Genomic DNA, 15979 nt, shown 5'->3' on the forward strand with positions numbered 1-15979 from the left:
CGATCGTACCCGCACCTTCGTGATCGGATCGCTGTTTGCCGAGTAATTTTCGGAGGAACCAGTACACGCGAGATAAATAGTTTGGAGAAAATTTAATGATATCGCTGTGACGTAATGTTTCATTATATCGAAGTGTTGCGAGAATCAAAACTGGTGTTTGCACGATTGCCTAAAGTTTATGTAACATGAAATATGTTTAATCTGATTTTTATTAACTTTGTCCTCTTATCAAATATCTGCAAGCGTATAGTATAAGCCTTGTGCATAATTATTTATTTATTATAAGAAAATGTATATCTTTTAATTTCTTACTTTTAATTTATTGACAATCTGCAGAATTATGGCGCGCCTGAAGCGTCAAATGAATATACAGACATTTGCATGGAAAAGATTTATTTTTCAAAAAAGCGCGATACACGTTACAGTGCGTATCGACGAGGGACAACGATTATAACTATCATATATATATAGTGTATACTCGCCTAAAATCGATTGATATCGGTAAATAACTTAGTAAATTCCGTTAATATCACAACACATTATTTCCTCACTTGATCTCGTATGGGCCGAGGTTTCCCTTGCGCCTCCTCGAAGAAAAACCAACTGTGCGGTTTATCTGACCAATAGATCGCTTCACGTTCGCCCGATACTCGTCCTCGTAAGTGTTGAGATACAAGTTCTTGAGGAATATTTGATTATCCAGCTCCGAAGGCGGCAAAAACCGTTTCGAACGGCTCTGCTGTTGCGCCTGTAGCTCGTCGAAGGTGAACTGTTTTGATTTGGCGTCGCTAACGAACTTCTTCAAATTCTTTTGATCCATGTCGGCCGGTTTCACAGACAGAAGCTTCCTCTTTTGACGCGGAGCGCCAGCGTCTTCCGAGGCGTTTCGTATCCGCTTGCTGCGATGCTTGGGCGCTCCTTCTTTGGCCGGAATCTCATTGTCCAGCACGGAGACGTCGTTAGTCGGGATTGTCGATGATTGATTATCGTATGACTCGACCTTCTTCGGCGCCAGTACCGTACTGGATTCGACGGTGACGCTCTCCTCCGTCGAGTTTAATTTATTTTCTATGATATGTTTGAAAAACGCGTACATCTCGCCGATCGTGAAAGTTGTGCCATTCCTCACGGTGAACTTGTCGATGTTCATCTTCTTAATTAATTCCTCGGTCGCGTTGCGCGCTTCTAGCATCGATAGTTTCTCGGTTACATAACTGTTTACGAACTCGTAGAAGCCCTTGTAATAATTCTTTCTATGCTTCTTTTTGTCCTTCCGCTTCTCGGCGTGCGACAAACCTTTCCTCTTCGCGTCCTTCCGATTCTGCTTCTCGTTCCAGCGTATAGATTTGTTATAGAACCTCATAATTCGCTCGAATTCTCTCTTTAACTTGATAAATTCTCGCTGATTGCGTATCTCGAAATCCGAACGGGCTCTGCTGTTGTTTCGTCGCGATTCCGCAAGATCAACATGAAAGAAATTTTTGCTCATCGCGTTCAGCAGATCGTGCATGGTATTGTTGCTGGAATTATTTGGCTGTTTGGCGTCCATACGTTGCAGCTTTCTGTACACCATCTTGAGAAAGTCGATCATTCTCTCCTCTCGCAAACGGGATTTATTGCCGTGAACTGCGTGTGATTTCCAAGCCGATGAATCGGATGCATTGGTGTTGTTCTGATGGTTAACAGCGGATGCTAGCTTCGCCTCCGCTTTATGCTTGCCGTGCTCGCGACTCCTGTTCATTTCTATATGTAGAAGCTTCTTGCCTACTTTGTGGAAAAATTCGATGAATTTTCTGAAACATTAATAATGCATTTTTATTTTTAACGACGTTTTTATATCGCTGTGTTAACTTTATACTAAATAAATAAAATTCAAGTATAAAATTAAAATTATTTTTCTTACGAACTAGATTGATTTCAAGCTATTTGAGCTGTTTATTTTACGAGCAAAAATTCAATCAACTCATAAATTCTTACTTGTAATCCAAAGTAACACTGTCATCCTCCATTGATCTACGCCGTCTGCTCCATCGGAGCCTAGGATGCTGTCCAAGAATGCACTTGGGCAATTCCTTGGGGCTCCACGCGCCGCCTATACAAGTCGCACCGGTTGGCCCGTCGTCGAGAACGTAACCCTTGTCGCAATCGTACATAATCTGCTTGTTATTGACGATCTTCTTCACGTACGGCCTGTAATCGTAAACTCCCATATTTCCAACCAAGAAAACTTTACCGTTTTCGATGAAACCAGGAAATGGACAGAACACTTGATCGCAACGCGGTATGTCGCCGATCCAGTTGCCGTAGCGGCATTCCACGGACTTGGAGAGGTTCAACGGTCCTCCGCCGATTAACTCGAAGCCGTCTTTGCATTTGAAAACCGCCTTCATGCCGTGATCGGTCTTGGGCGCTATCACCATCCCGTTCTTCGGAGGTTTCGGCATCTGCTTGCAACGAGCCGGCGAGCAACTCGGTACTATTGACCAAGTACCGTTATTACATAAGACCGGGGTGCTGTTGGCGGCAAACTCGTAATTCGTAATACAGCTGACCAGAAGTCGCTGGCCGTGATCTACCACCGTGACATTGTTGATCTGACTTTTCTCGTGGCTGGCTACGGTTACGTGACCGTTCTCGATCTGCGGGACAACGCACGGAGCTAAACATTGCGGCAAAGGATAACGCCATTTGCCATCTTTCTGACAGACGGAAGAAGTATTGCCCTCCAGTTTCATACGATCCTTACAGCGGAAGATTATGCTAGCGCCCATACCTGTGCCTGCGATTACGATTAATTTCATAAGAAATTATAATATATAAATTGTAATATTGTCTATTTATTATTTTATATTATTTTAATTTAGCCGATTTAGAAAAAAAACACACCAGCTTCAATGTTTTCGATCCAACCGTTATATAACACGCCAGGTAAACCGCAATTGATTTCCTGGCAAGTAGGCGTCTTTCCAGTCCACTTTCTGTCAGCACCGCAACGTCTGGTTGCTGCGCCTACGACGGTGTAGCCGTACTTGCATTCATACGATACGATGGAATTATACGCGTAGGAGGTGTAGACAGCCTTGCCGTTGACTGGATTTTCTGGCTTCGGACATTGCACGGACGTGACCTGTACGAGATATTAAGCATGCTAAACGCGTTCTTGAGAAATTTACGACGTTAACATTTAGTTTTTAGTTTTTTCTTACATGAACGCATTGCGGCAACTCCTTCGGGATCCATGTGCCATCCGCCAGGCACAATTTCTCCACTTTCCCAACTAATTCGTAACCATCCGAGCAATGATACGATACGCGACAATCATATGTATAACACTCCCCTTAAAAGCAGAACCGGCAATTAATATCTTTCTCGCGTGAAATATTGATAATTGGTCGTAATTGTCAAACTCACCAGAATGCCAGCCATTGGAAATGCCCGGGGGTTGTTTACACGTTTGAGGCTTGCAAGTGATATCCGGTCCGAACCAACTAGCAACATCTTCCATCTTTAGACATTTCGCTCTTTTCGACCCCGACGCAGCTACGTATCCGAGAGTACAGGTATACAGCACCTCTGTGTCAAGATCGAAAGTCGTCTGCTCCGGCAGAGCATTGTGATGCGCATTTTGGATCTTCGGCAGCTGGGAGCAGAAAGAGGTGGAATCCTTCTTGCAAGACGGAGTGGTGCCAGACCAGTGACCGTCGGCGCGACAGGTTCTTTCGGACAGACCGACTATGAAGTAGTCGCTGTCGCAAGCATAATGGGCTTTATCACCGAAGAATCTTCCATTGATCGTCATCGCGCCGTGATCAATCTCGGTCAACACCGGGCACTCGCGCTCAGGCTTGATACATGACATTCCGCAGGTTCCGTCGCATCTGCACTTCTTCTTCTTGCTCTTGCAGTCCTCGTCGGTGGAACATTTTCGCAGACACTTTTGACCCATCAGTTCCGCCTGCTCCTCGTCTCTCGGGCACTGGGCGGAGGGTGAGTTCCGTGGATTCTTATAGATTCGTCCGTCGTCGTCGACCTCGGGCCTCGACTGATAACTCCCGTCGTCATCGTCGTCTTCGTCATCGTCATCCCAGTCATCGTCGTCGTCATCGTCATCGTCGACGGCCGCTTGCTGCCGGAGCTTCGATTCCGACGTGAGAAACTGGGCGCACAGCAGCATCAACAGAACGATCGTGCTTGGTCTCATTCTGAGAAAAAATTTCTGATTCCTGCCGAAATTCACTGGAAAATTTACACTAACGGATGGACGACACACGACGGCACCAGGTCACGATGGGATGTTTACATGACCGCTTAACTATCCGAACTGACCACGTCACTCGGAGATTTGCAGAGAGCCAATGCCGTGATCTTCAGGTGCGCACGATCGTCCATCGAACTGCACCGTTTCAGACGTCCTACTCAGAGCACCGCGGAAGTCATCTCGAGCTGCGGACGTTGTTTCTCTCGCGAGCGCGGCTATTAATCGAGTCCGCCTCTTCGGCGTCCGGGAGGATTAGGGAGTCTCGCTGTCTGTCTCTCTCGCCGGAGTGCTCTTTTACTCCTACTGACTCCACCTCGCTCCCTCTCGCTCTATCCTGAATGCTTTTTTCTTTATTGTACGGACTGCGGTCCCCCGCTGACGGGAATTCGCGGATATTCGCGCATCTCGACGCGCGCATCTAGCCTGTTCAATACATCTCCTGGTTTTCCCAGCTTCCAGCAGATGGCGAGGAAACGTGGTGATAAAAACAGTGGTGAGGCTGCGCAGCCACCCTGGGACCTCGGCTCTTCGTGGTAGTCTTTGGATACGAGCTGTTACGTATAAGCAATCGTTTCAATCTTCTTCGTCAATTATTTTTAAATCAAATCATGATTCCTAGTTGCTACAGCTGCGATTTTACTTCTGATTAAATTATAATATTCACTTTTTGTAAATCTTTTTATCGTCTTGATCGTTAAAAATTAGTAAAGAAATTGCGAATTATCCCTAAAGCGGAAAGTTTCTACCATGCAATCAGCGCCTACTAAACTTTTACTATCACGCGATATCCGCTTCTTCGGCTAAAAAAATTCCTCGGGGAGCAGGGGAGGTCTAAAATTATGTTCACGCAAGAGGCGACATTCGGGAGAAGAGCTGAAACGAGCAAAAACGTGACGCCACGAAAACGCTACGGTGTCGTAAAAATTACGCCGGGGAAAAGTGTTAAAACGAACCGTGGCGCTTCTGAGACTGAGAAATGCACACGCGAACAAGCACACCTGCGAATCCGTTTTAAGTTCTCAAGCGCAGTGGGTACGAATTATCTCTCTGAAAGCACTCGCCTGAGTTTAGTTTCACTTTTTCTTTCTTACGCAACGTGCGGCAAATACATTTTATTTGCTTAGACGACGCTCGAGATTATTCATCCTTGACTTCTCGCAAATTTCATGATTCTTGAGAATGATATCTTGTGCAAAAAAATTTACAGTTTTTAATTCAACGTTCGGCGCCACGACGATTTGCATCACAAAGTAGCAATTTGCCTATCTCGGTATCGAGTAACGAACGAATGAAAAATGCACGCGCCGCGTACAAGCGTGGGTAGTAGCCAGGGGGATCGGTTTTCATCGGACAAAGTCGAGCCTATCTCCGGCCTATGCTTGTTAGTCGTCATGCTACCAAGATAATCCTCGATCTCTAAGTCAAGCGTCATCGTTAGAGTAAGCCTATGTCAGTCATTGTCTTCGTAACGATAGCAATCAATCGGTACGGCTCGATGCTCCGGCCACACCGTAGGTGATCCTTGGTCCAATCTCTCGTATCGGCTTCATCGTTCTTGCACCGTGTCTCCGGAATGTCTTCATTTGTCTTATTCAAATGAAACATTTTCGTATAGCTTTCGTTTGAATGAAGAAAAACGAGATCTTTCGAGAAAATTCGGAAAATAAAAACGACGCAAAATACAATAATTTGTTTTGCTAACGTTAATTGTAAAAAGATAATGCATTTTCCAATTTATAACTTACTTAAGCAAGTTTAATTAACATAAAATGTATGTATAATTACAACAGAAATCGTCATCATTTCGTCGAAATCGTCGAGATAATTTTTTTTTTCGTATACTTTTGTTTCGTAGTATAGTCATTTCCGCGTCTGAATATAGGTATCAGACCGGATTGACAGAGTGGCAGTAACTCGGTAGTTGAAAATGGGAGTGGCTGGAAGACAAGAAGACAGCTTGCTCAAAGACATCTTCGTGGCGCCTCTTCGCGACTGTGAGGAATGAAAGAAAACAGTGGGTCTCAATCAATATGCAATTAAAAAAAATATTGCGTTTTTTGCTTTAAAATGACACGACATTTTATAATATTCATTATTTTTCTCGTAAAAAGTATTTCGTCAAAAGTATAGAGCCGGAGCAATGTTAAGAGAAATTTTTGGAGTATTATCTATACATATCACACGTGAGAAACCCTGCCGTCTCTTCGAAGGATGTCCCCTTTCGTCCTCGATGGGCGACGGACGTCTCGCCAGTTTTAGGGACGGGACTATCAAAGTTTATGCAGTTGCGCGCCTACCTTACATGACGTTGCATTCTTTTTTCGTTCGCCTCTTCTCCGAAAAGCTCGGATACTTTCGAGTAGGTTGCTCTTAACTTTAAGCAATTTCTCATTCTATTAATTCTTTTTAGTCAAGAATATGATAAAACATAACTAGCAAAGTTTCTCATTACGCGCTCTGGAGAGCTTGGAAAGACCGTAAAAGAAGTACGACCGTAAATTCGCGGAGTTTTTTTTTTTCAATTAACTTCATCCCACCGGATGTGGAAAAGTACGAAAAAAACCCGACTCTCGGCAAAAGCTACGCGTTTCTGCTCATTCTGCAGCTCGTTACGCGACCATTATCCCCAGTCTCACGAATCCATTATTCTCTCTTCAGCCTCTCGAAGGTTCTTTTGCGATTCGCGCACCGTCCACATGACGCTGCGGAATAATGGTTTACGGTCGTTCCCCGGCCGACGAGAACCTCCGGACTCTGTTCGCGCGCATGCATACTCGTCGGCTCGCGCATAATCCGGTTGCAATCTTTCGCACTCAATCACGAAGCAAATGACGCCAGTTGGCGTTGGTCTAGAAGAGGCAAAATTACCGGAATGAAATTGATTTAAGCAGCCTCCGGGGATATGCAGAGAGTTTTGCAACCGGACGTTTCGGCTTATAGCCGATGATTGTCCGTCCGAGTGAACTTGTGCATTCATCATACAACAAAGTAAAAATTCAAAACAAAATAACATTTCTTTAAACAATAATTAATATCATTCAGTTTTGCATTTTGTTATATTTCATGCTATTATTAATTATTGAAATTATTTAGTCTAAAAGCTGAGTATCATCTATCATCGACTAAAATCCAATACATGTTAAATTATTCCATCAAGATCATCAAACCATTACTAGCCAAAGAAATTTATATATTTTTTATCTCGCTGAGATCGCTTCTTATCATCCGATAAACGTCCCAGCGCAATTTCCCGTCGCCGATTGGCACTTAAACTTTCTTTAACTGCCAGCATCCACTTCGGCGAACGATCTCGAGCACTCTTGAGTATCACGGAGGCATCCACGTCGTCACTTACTCGTTGGATCTTTATGTGCCGCTGTGCAGCGTCCGCCGCTGACGCTCTTTGTGCGCGATGCGTTGGCTACCGAGCGCGTTCATTTGACGGATGCACCTACGCTGCGCAGCTTCCTTTCACGGCTTTAGTACGTGCCTTAAGCTGCATTCGACGGACCGGCTCTTACGAGACGCACTGACTGCGTCCAATTCAGAAGCAATTGAATTCACAATTCCGGCCATTACGAGTGTCGGGAAAGGATTACGGACGGCGCTGCCGGGCTGTGCGTGCCGCATCTGCATCCCTGCGTAGGGAGACCGCGGACGTATGCATAAATGCATATATGCGCCTCCGTATGTTGCATCGCACGTACGCGACGTAACTTGTCTGTTGCGAATTACGCTCTCGGGCTCCTAGACTTAAAAATCCAGTTCGGAGTAAAAGTATCGGTGTCGTGCGGGAAGTGTCAGTTGATGGAACGACTGGATGCTTCTTAATAGGCTTATGAATAGATATTCGCGGCTCTTTAATGATTTATTGTTAAGTGACAGTTAAGACCTACCGCTGCTTATACGGCAAAGTATAATAGATGTGCACGTATTCCTCGTTAAATAGATTTGCATATACTGCTCAAGATGTATCTGTCTTTGTCAAAATTTCATTAGGATTGTAAATAATCTTCAAGTAATACATAATTATTTCTCTTTTACTTCTATATTTCGTTAATTTTTGCAAATTAGAAATCTCTCTCGATGCAACAAAGAATACGTTTAACAGCATCACGTACAAATTTTATTTTATTTGGCATAATAGCTCTCATTAAAAATTCAATAACGTTCCAGGTGCGAATCAATACTTCCTCTTGTAACGTTCCAAATTTATAAAGTCCAGCTAACCGCGTTTGCACACGCGCAACGAGACCGTTGTGAGCAATAACAACGCGTACGAACACGGGAGACGGGTGAAAGTTCTGCCTTTTGACGCGCTGATTGCAGGTTTTCTTACGCGTCAGTGCTTTTTGACGTTCTCGGCCGGTCGCGAGTATCCGGGCTGCCCGTCGGTCTCCCACCCTCGCCGCCCAAAGAATTGGAGCACCATGAAGTGCATGATGATAGTAATTATGCACCGCCATGTAAAACAGATTTGCGCAGAGCCACCTGAAACCGGCCCGCGTGCCGTGCGTACAATTATTAAGCCGTCACAACGCGAGAGGACGGGCTTTTACCGTCTTGGGCTTTCGCTGCTACTTTTTCTTGCCCTCCCCTTTAGGGCAACCCCCGGGAAATGCGGGGAAGTAACGCATGCTATGAAATCATAAGACGTAATCCTCCCCGTTTCGCTTTGCATGACGATAGCCTGCCAACTGTTATTTCTCTACAACTGAAGAAGCAAAAATTAGTATGTTAACTAAAATACGGTGCTAATCGCCGATTACGAAAAAAATATAATCTTTTCAAATATATTATTAAGAAGTTGATCGAATAAATAAATTGGCGCCAGCCATCGTTTATTATTATTACGCGCTACGATCATCATCCGGTCGCGAAAAGTCTGCTTACCATAATTGCAATGCGGAAGAGAGCCCCGTGCGTGTCGTCGAAGGGATCTTCCCATCTCCTTCCGGTCTCCGTCGAGTTCCGCATCATTGTTTCTATAATTAGCTATTCAGATTTACTTCCTCGCGCGGACGCGTGCGCGGATATGACGTAGTCGATGGCGGCACGTGGACGACGAACGTCGACTGGCAAAACGTAGGCTGCCACGCGGAGGCGTTAGCGGAAGACTGCCAGTATGATAAATACAGCCGCTTCAAGTAGTAGACACTTGCGAGAGATAGTTACAACATGGTAACGATATGATCGCACTTCGAGAAAAATGTCTCCCATGTGCAGGTGGATTCTTACAGCTACAAATAAGGGAAAAGTTAACTCATTTGTCAAGAAAAAAGATGCCATTATAATTTATGACGTTTTAGGCGTATTAGTCTTCAAATAAAATTTTTAATGCAAAGAATAATTGAAATTATATTAAATTATTATTAGTAAAGTTAGAAAAATGCATTACAAAAAGAAATTAAATTTCCTAGCCAATAAAATTTTCATTTTATAACAAGTTAAGTTTACTCACACATTGCGGCAAGTAAATTTCAGACTAAGACTCTGATAATCACCAGTACTTGCGATATAATCTTTTTCAAAATGTTATGCGCCGTTGGTACTTCTTGCCGAGACGCCGTTAATTCGCGACTGAATCGTAAAGCAAGAGTAATGCCGCCGTCATCCACGCCATACCGCGAGCTATTAACAGTGCGGATCGTATTTGTGTTTGCGCAAAAAAGTCTTAATTATTTATTTATTGCCCGTAATAAAAGTGCTAAATCGACTTCTCAATTCCAACCAGGGGAATTTCGTGTCCTTTTTTGTATCATTACCAGTTCTGAACTCGTGCGTGAGATAAGGCGGCGACAAACGCATTTCCCAGCTGGCGCGAGCGCACAATAGCAATCGATAAAGCGCCAATTATGACTTGTTAATGGAAAGCGGCGTCATTAAAGATACGCGTAAAAGTCACCCGTTACCAAGCAGCTCGCGAGAGATTCGCGAACGTATTCTGTCGGTTTACAGTCGGATATAAAGTGACTCAAAGATACAATTTTCCCGGACAGTCGTAAAAACTGGAATTCCATTAAAAGCCGATGATCGGATTCACTACGCCGGTGTATATAAGTAATAATGTCGGAAAATGTTGATATCGTTTATAAAATGTGGCCTCGGCGATTTGTCTACGATCTTGACGCAATTCGAGGAAGTTAAATGACGTGTAATATTATAGAAGATTAAAATAGAATGCAATGAGATAATTTCATAAACTCAAAATCTTCAACATAGTTAAGATCTTGTTGTCATTTATGAAAATTTATACTGCATGAATGCAGAAAAGAGTGTGCTTATTAATAATTATTCTTAACACTCAAAATGCTCTAACTAGTTACTAATTAAAAAATTAACTAAATTATCAATTGAAGTTAATGTTAGTATACAAAAGACTCGCTCAAGTTCGATGAAATCGGTCTCTTCGGAATGCTATAAGTTGAAGAAGCGAAGTGCTCGTAAACGGACACGAAACGGAGGAAATAGTCATCAAATATTTATGGACACGCGCCACAGCTAACAGCCTCGGGTCATGCAATCGTGCAGATAACGCTGGAAATGTCCGAAGAAAACACCTGTATCGATTTAAGTGCTCGAAACGCTCGACCCGAAACTCTTCGAATCAGTGTAGTAGACTTGAATGCAGGCAGCCATATGCATCTGACAGAAAACCTTTTATTGATTTTCTTCTTTTTTCACGTCGAATGCACTTTACGGCACCGATATCAATAAAACAACACATGGACGTGAGACCTTTCGTACTATTTAAATATTTACCGAACAGCTTTTAATTCCAAGATAGGTGTTGTATATTTAAATTTTTATTGATTAAATTTTTAGTACCAAATAAAATATTTCAAACTATAACAGTAAAAAATAAGAATATCTCGTGGAGTATTAGCATCTTTAAGAATAAAATAAAATTCGCGTAATTTATATATATATATATATATATATATATATATATATATATATATAACTTGCGTGAGATCTTTGTATTAAATTTAAACATTAGAGATTCAGCAATAGAAAAAAAAGTAAAGAAAAAGAAACATCTTGATTGTTAAAAATTCTTTAGAATATTTCGATAATAACGAAGCTTAACGAAGCGAGTCTAATAATTTTTAACTTCCATTTATGATGCTAATGTCGGTCGCCGGTCGCATCTCCTCGTTATCGGTGTCATCTCGACTTCGCACACATCCCGCATTTATATGCGCATCATTAGACTCTATGCCACTTGTGGCTTTCGTCGTTCCCACAACGCGTTTCCGCTTCCGGCCAGCACGTGCATCAACCGATCGACCGTCAGCACCTGAACCCGCTCGAACACTTGCTGAAACATCTGTAACTTCACCTCATGTGTGTGAATCGATATGCCAGAAGGAAAATATCCTTCTGGCTCGACTGTTATACTAGCTGCATCGTTAGAGGTCGAACGGTGCAGCGATAACCGACGAAAAGCAAACGAGAAATAAGAGCAACATAAGTAAAGTGTAATAAAAGACGTAAAAAGCGAAATCTCGTTATATCGAAGGGCTAATTCGAAACGATGTATTATATTAGCTCTGACGTTAGTCAGCTTATTTGTTCGCTCTTGCCGGCGAAACAGTCGTAGATTAAACTAAAAAGCTAACAAAGAAGCGATCTCTCCCGCGGCAAAATCGAGAGCTCGAAACACAACGAGTACTACGCGCTCCTCCATGTAGACAGATAACGAAGGAAAACTTTTCGCTTTTTCTCACGGAGGAACGGATTCGATTCTTTCCTACTCGTTACAATGGCGACTCGCTATAATTCCCCGTACGAGAATAGATGAGTAATGATCTGCCAGTGATACAAATCGTTGCGATTCACCTGCAGCCAATCGGCGATTCGGTTCTGGTTCCAATTAAAAGAACACAGGTACAGATCAGCGGGTGGACCGTCCTTCGACGGCACCCCCGTGGGAGATCGGCCTCGGTGCATCCCGAGCAGACCGCCAATCGATATCGTGATTTTTTTTTTATTTTACATTATTAGTCACGGCACTCGCGATTCACGGCGAGAAAAAAAAACGGGATCGGCCAGTGCGCGGCTGCATAACGGGCATAATTATCGGACACGTTGACGTGTACATCGTAATTAGCGCCGGTCGACCACTTAACTGGCAGCCATAGTTAATTTGTAGCCATTCGCCGCGCGAGTCTCACTCATTTGCGGCTAATAATGTCACTTGGGAAGATTAAACGCCGGAACGTAACGCGTCGCGCCGAGTTTAAACGCCATGTTAATTAGCGAACGTTGAATTTCTGATTAATTATATCATAATTACATCATAATCATGTGAATAATAGGGACAGTTTGTAATTACTTTAATACGAGAATCGTATTAAAGTGCAATAGGATTACAAACGGACGAACTGTCGCACGCTTTATATATAATAATGTGCACAATAATCAAGATATTTTATTTGATATTTTATTTTTTATTTGATAAATCTCCATTTACAATTTTTATTTAAATCCTATTATCTTCGTACGTAGATATTAGAATGCAAATAAAATTCCCAATAAAAAGGGTTCCTATTTCCATAATTCCACGACAAATCCATATCAGAAACGAAAACTCCTTCCTCGACTAAGAATAGCTCGGTCCACCGTGCGCTCAGGATTTACAACTTAACGGCTAGTCACCAGTTCTCTCGACGTTCAATTTCCGTAGATACACACCGAAAACAAACCCCCTTTCGTCGCCGTCGCCGAGCCCTCGCTTCGAGTTTCCTGCGGTCGGGCCCGGAGGCGTAGGCGTATGTAATAACTCCTAGCATAGAAGTTGGGCGAGGCACGAGTGAATCGCGCGCACCGCGTTTATCGTCCAAGTGAGAGTCGACTTCGTATGGCCTTTTAACCTTATATGGCCGGCGCACCTGCCCGCCACCGCCCGATAGGACATTTCCCAGCGTTTTTTTCTTTTTTTTTTATACACCCTTATAAAACCACGGAAGTATCTACCATCGACGGCGTCCGGGATTTACGATCGCGTACCTACCGCGACTTCAGCCCGGAATATCGAAGGCACAATCTGTCTTCCAATTCTCTTTTTCTTCTCTCTGGCTTATGTACGGATCGCCCGATACGAGATAAATTCTGGTCAAAATACGAAGAGAGATGTATTATATTCTGCGATAAATTATACGAATTCTATACCATCAACATTTTTACATACAGCGAATCGAATAATGATCTACAATGTAAATATTTTTCCTCGATTCTTGTAGCAACAACGAAGCTATCTTCTTCTTGTGTGCGATAAATGCTGTTATCTTTTGATTATGTTATCAAGAAAGCAAACATTTATTTTCATACTAAAAAGCTTGTTAATATTTTTCGTAGTGTGTTACAAGAGATATCGGAGACATGGTCCAAATTTCTTTCGTTAGAGATACAATGGCTTCAAAATGGAAAAAAAACTTGTTATCTCTCGCTCTTATCTATCGCCTTAGGGTAACACAGCCCAAAACGCAAAGCAAACCAACTGAAAAAGAGGGTGAGAGGAAAAAGTTGGAATTAGGTTGGGCTGTGCGCGCAGGTGCCGCTATGTTGCAGGTCAAGGTCAGATTAATCCCGATCAAGTTACTCCCCTTAGCGTGGGAGTGCTGGCAGCTCTGCGTAATAATAGGATAGCCGCGGCTAGTAGTATGAGAGACGAGGTGCGTTACCCTAGATAGATCTCACTTTGTTATAAACGGTTTCATCGAGCCATTGATTTATCTCGATACCCCTAACGAGATCCTTCGTACTTTAACCGATCTGCTACGGCCTCTACGGATAGTTTCATTGGGAAACTGGTGATTTTCTTATCTAACTAATATTTACGTTTTTCTCCGTAATTTACGAACCTACGAGTTTTCTTCAAATGGCGCTAAAGCGCGTAATTTCGAGCTCGTTTAACTACCGGTAATGTTATATTTAGTATATATTATTTGCTCAACCCTTTGCAGAGCAACGCCGTAATAACCTGCGTAATTCCGTTCCGTATTTATAGCGGAGAAACGTTATAATAAGGAATGGTCGACCTGCACCGTAGTTTCATAGATCGATCTTGTTTCATCGTAAATGCGCTCATCAAATCCGAGGTTCATTTCGATGATCGTAACGGTAGTTATTACTTTATCTCGATCGATCCATCATTTGATCTATTTTTCAATACGAATTTCTGTTTCCAAATAGCTATTCATCGAATTATCTAAAGATAATAAACTAAATTTCAGACATCTGCCAATATTATATCGTCTGAAATTGCTTATCATTAAATAGAATCTGTGACAAGTATTATTTTTAACGATCTTTTTCTGTGTTATTTTGGATGAACGTTGTATAATATATTATGGACAGTAATGTACATTTTATTACTGTCTATTTATTATATATAAATAATTTATTAAATCCACTTTCTCCTTGTTAACGATTTCTTTCACTGTTTTTTTTTTTTTTTTTACAAATGTAAGACAACATATAGGTCCGACGTCTGTTAAAAAAATGCTAATCAGCCGTACCAATCTACGGTATTGTAAATCGACTAGATAAGAGACGTCGGGTTTTACACCATGGCACTTTCGTCTTTCCAGCGGGCCCCGCGGCTATCGCGTCCGGTCCAATCTCGATTTCGTCTCCAAATGCCGATCGCACCATCCAATCTGCGGGCGTGTAAAACGAATGATCATCAAGAGCGCACCGAGGAAGCCTACCGTGATCCACCTCGGGCGACGTTGTAATGATTACGCGTGTAATTTCAAGGATATTTATCCTACATCAACATTCCACGCGATCGAAACGCGTACACGCGTATTGCTGTAGCGCGTATAGCCTGCGGCCCGAGATAATTCCGCGCACCTGCACTTTAATTCAGATTTCTAAATAAATTACGCACACGTCTGAATGCGCTAGACACGACTCGTCTCTATCGCGAATTGTAATAGAATTTATAGCCGATATAAATAGAGTAAAATTTGTGAACATTAATATTCTTGAAAAAAAATGTATAGATTTTTATCTTGTTACACGATGTACTAAGAAATATATTTCTTGATTACGATACACACTAGACAGATTTCTTATCAACAACTCACGTAATACACAACCTGTGCATATTGCACAGATTTAACAACAATGTTCAGTATCAGCAAAAATTAATTATATTTATGTTGAGTTAAACACGCTTTAATGCTGCTTATGTAACTTTGTTGTAGTGGCTGAAAAGTCGCAGAGGAAATTAAATTGATTGCCAAAGATCGATAAGAGATCCGTCGCGGGACATCGTAACGGTTACGCGTGTAATTTAAAAGTTATTTATCCAACACGCACGCATTCCACGCGCTCAGAACTCGTGCGCTCGGTGTTGCTGCACCAGGACAACATCGTGTTGTGTCCGCGACTTAATTAAATTCATTGGAGTAGGGGACACGACGAATGATTATGCGTTCGAGACCGTGACCAAAGTCGATATCACAAAGAACGTATCCCGAGGATGCGTCGCGCGTTACAATAAAATCGAATTAATTGGGACACCGCAGGGGTCAGGGCCCGTGGATTTATTTATTATGAACTAGGACAGAGGAGCCGCCGACCCCCGCCGGCTCTTATAATTAATTTCATTTTATTCGGCACGAAAGCTGTCGTTCTCAACCGGTCCTAGAACGCGCCTCGGTCCTAACACGTTCATTTGCTCCTCTTTTTTCGTCGCTTTTTAACGCC

The 15979-nt window shown here is 42.6% G+C and overlaps 1 protein-coding gene and 1 long non-coding RNA gene across 2 annotated transcripts in view; one reads left to right on the top strand and one right to left on the bottom strand.

The window, feature by feature from the left end:
* LOC105672687 (uncharacterized) overlaps window positions 1-15979 on the top strand; it is a 117858-nt gene that overhangs the window by 60677 nt on the left and 41202 nt on the right. The window lies entirely within an intron of this gene.
* Window positions 377-4581, bottom strand: Hasp (Hig-anchoring scaffold protein). Its single transcript, XM_012367779.2, has 5 exons — window positions 3412-4581; window positions 3207-3337; window positions 2887-3127; window positions 1978-2779; window positions 377-1793 (listed from the first exon to the last, which is right to left on the bottom strand). Exons 1-5 carry the CDS (start codon window positions 4199-4201, stop codon window positions 548-550), a joined length of 3210 nt encoding a protein of 1069 aa, XP_012223202.1. The 5' UTR covers window positions 4202-4581; the 3' UTR covers window positions 377-547.

The sequence above is a fragment of the Linepithema humile genome, chromosome 5, assembly GCF_040581485.1.
Source record: "Linepithema humile isolate Giens D197 chromosome 5, Lhum_UNIL_v1.0, whole genome shotgun sequence".
NCBI classification, from domain to species: domain Eukaryota; kingdom Metazoa; phylum Arthropoda; class Insecta; order Hymenoptera; family Formicidae; genus Linepithema; species Linepithema humile.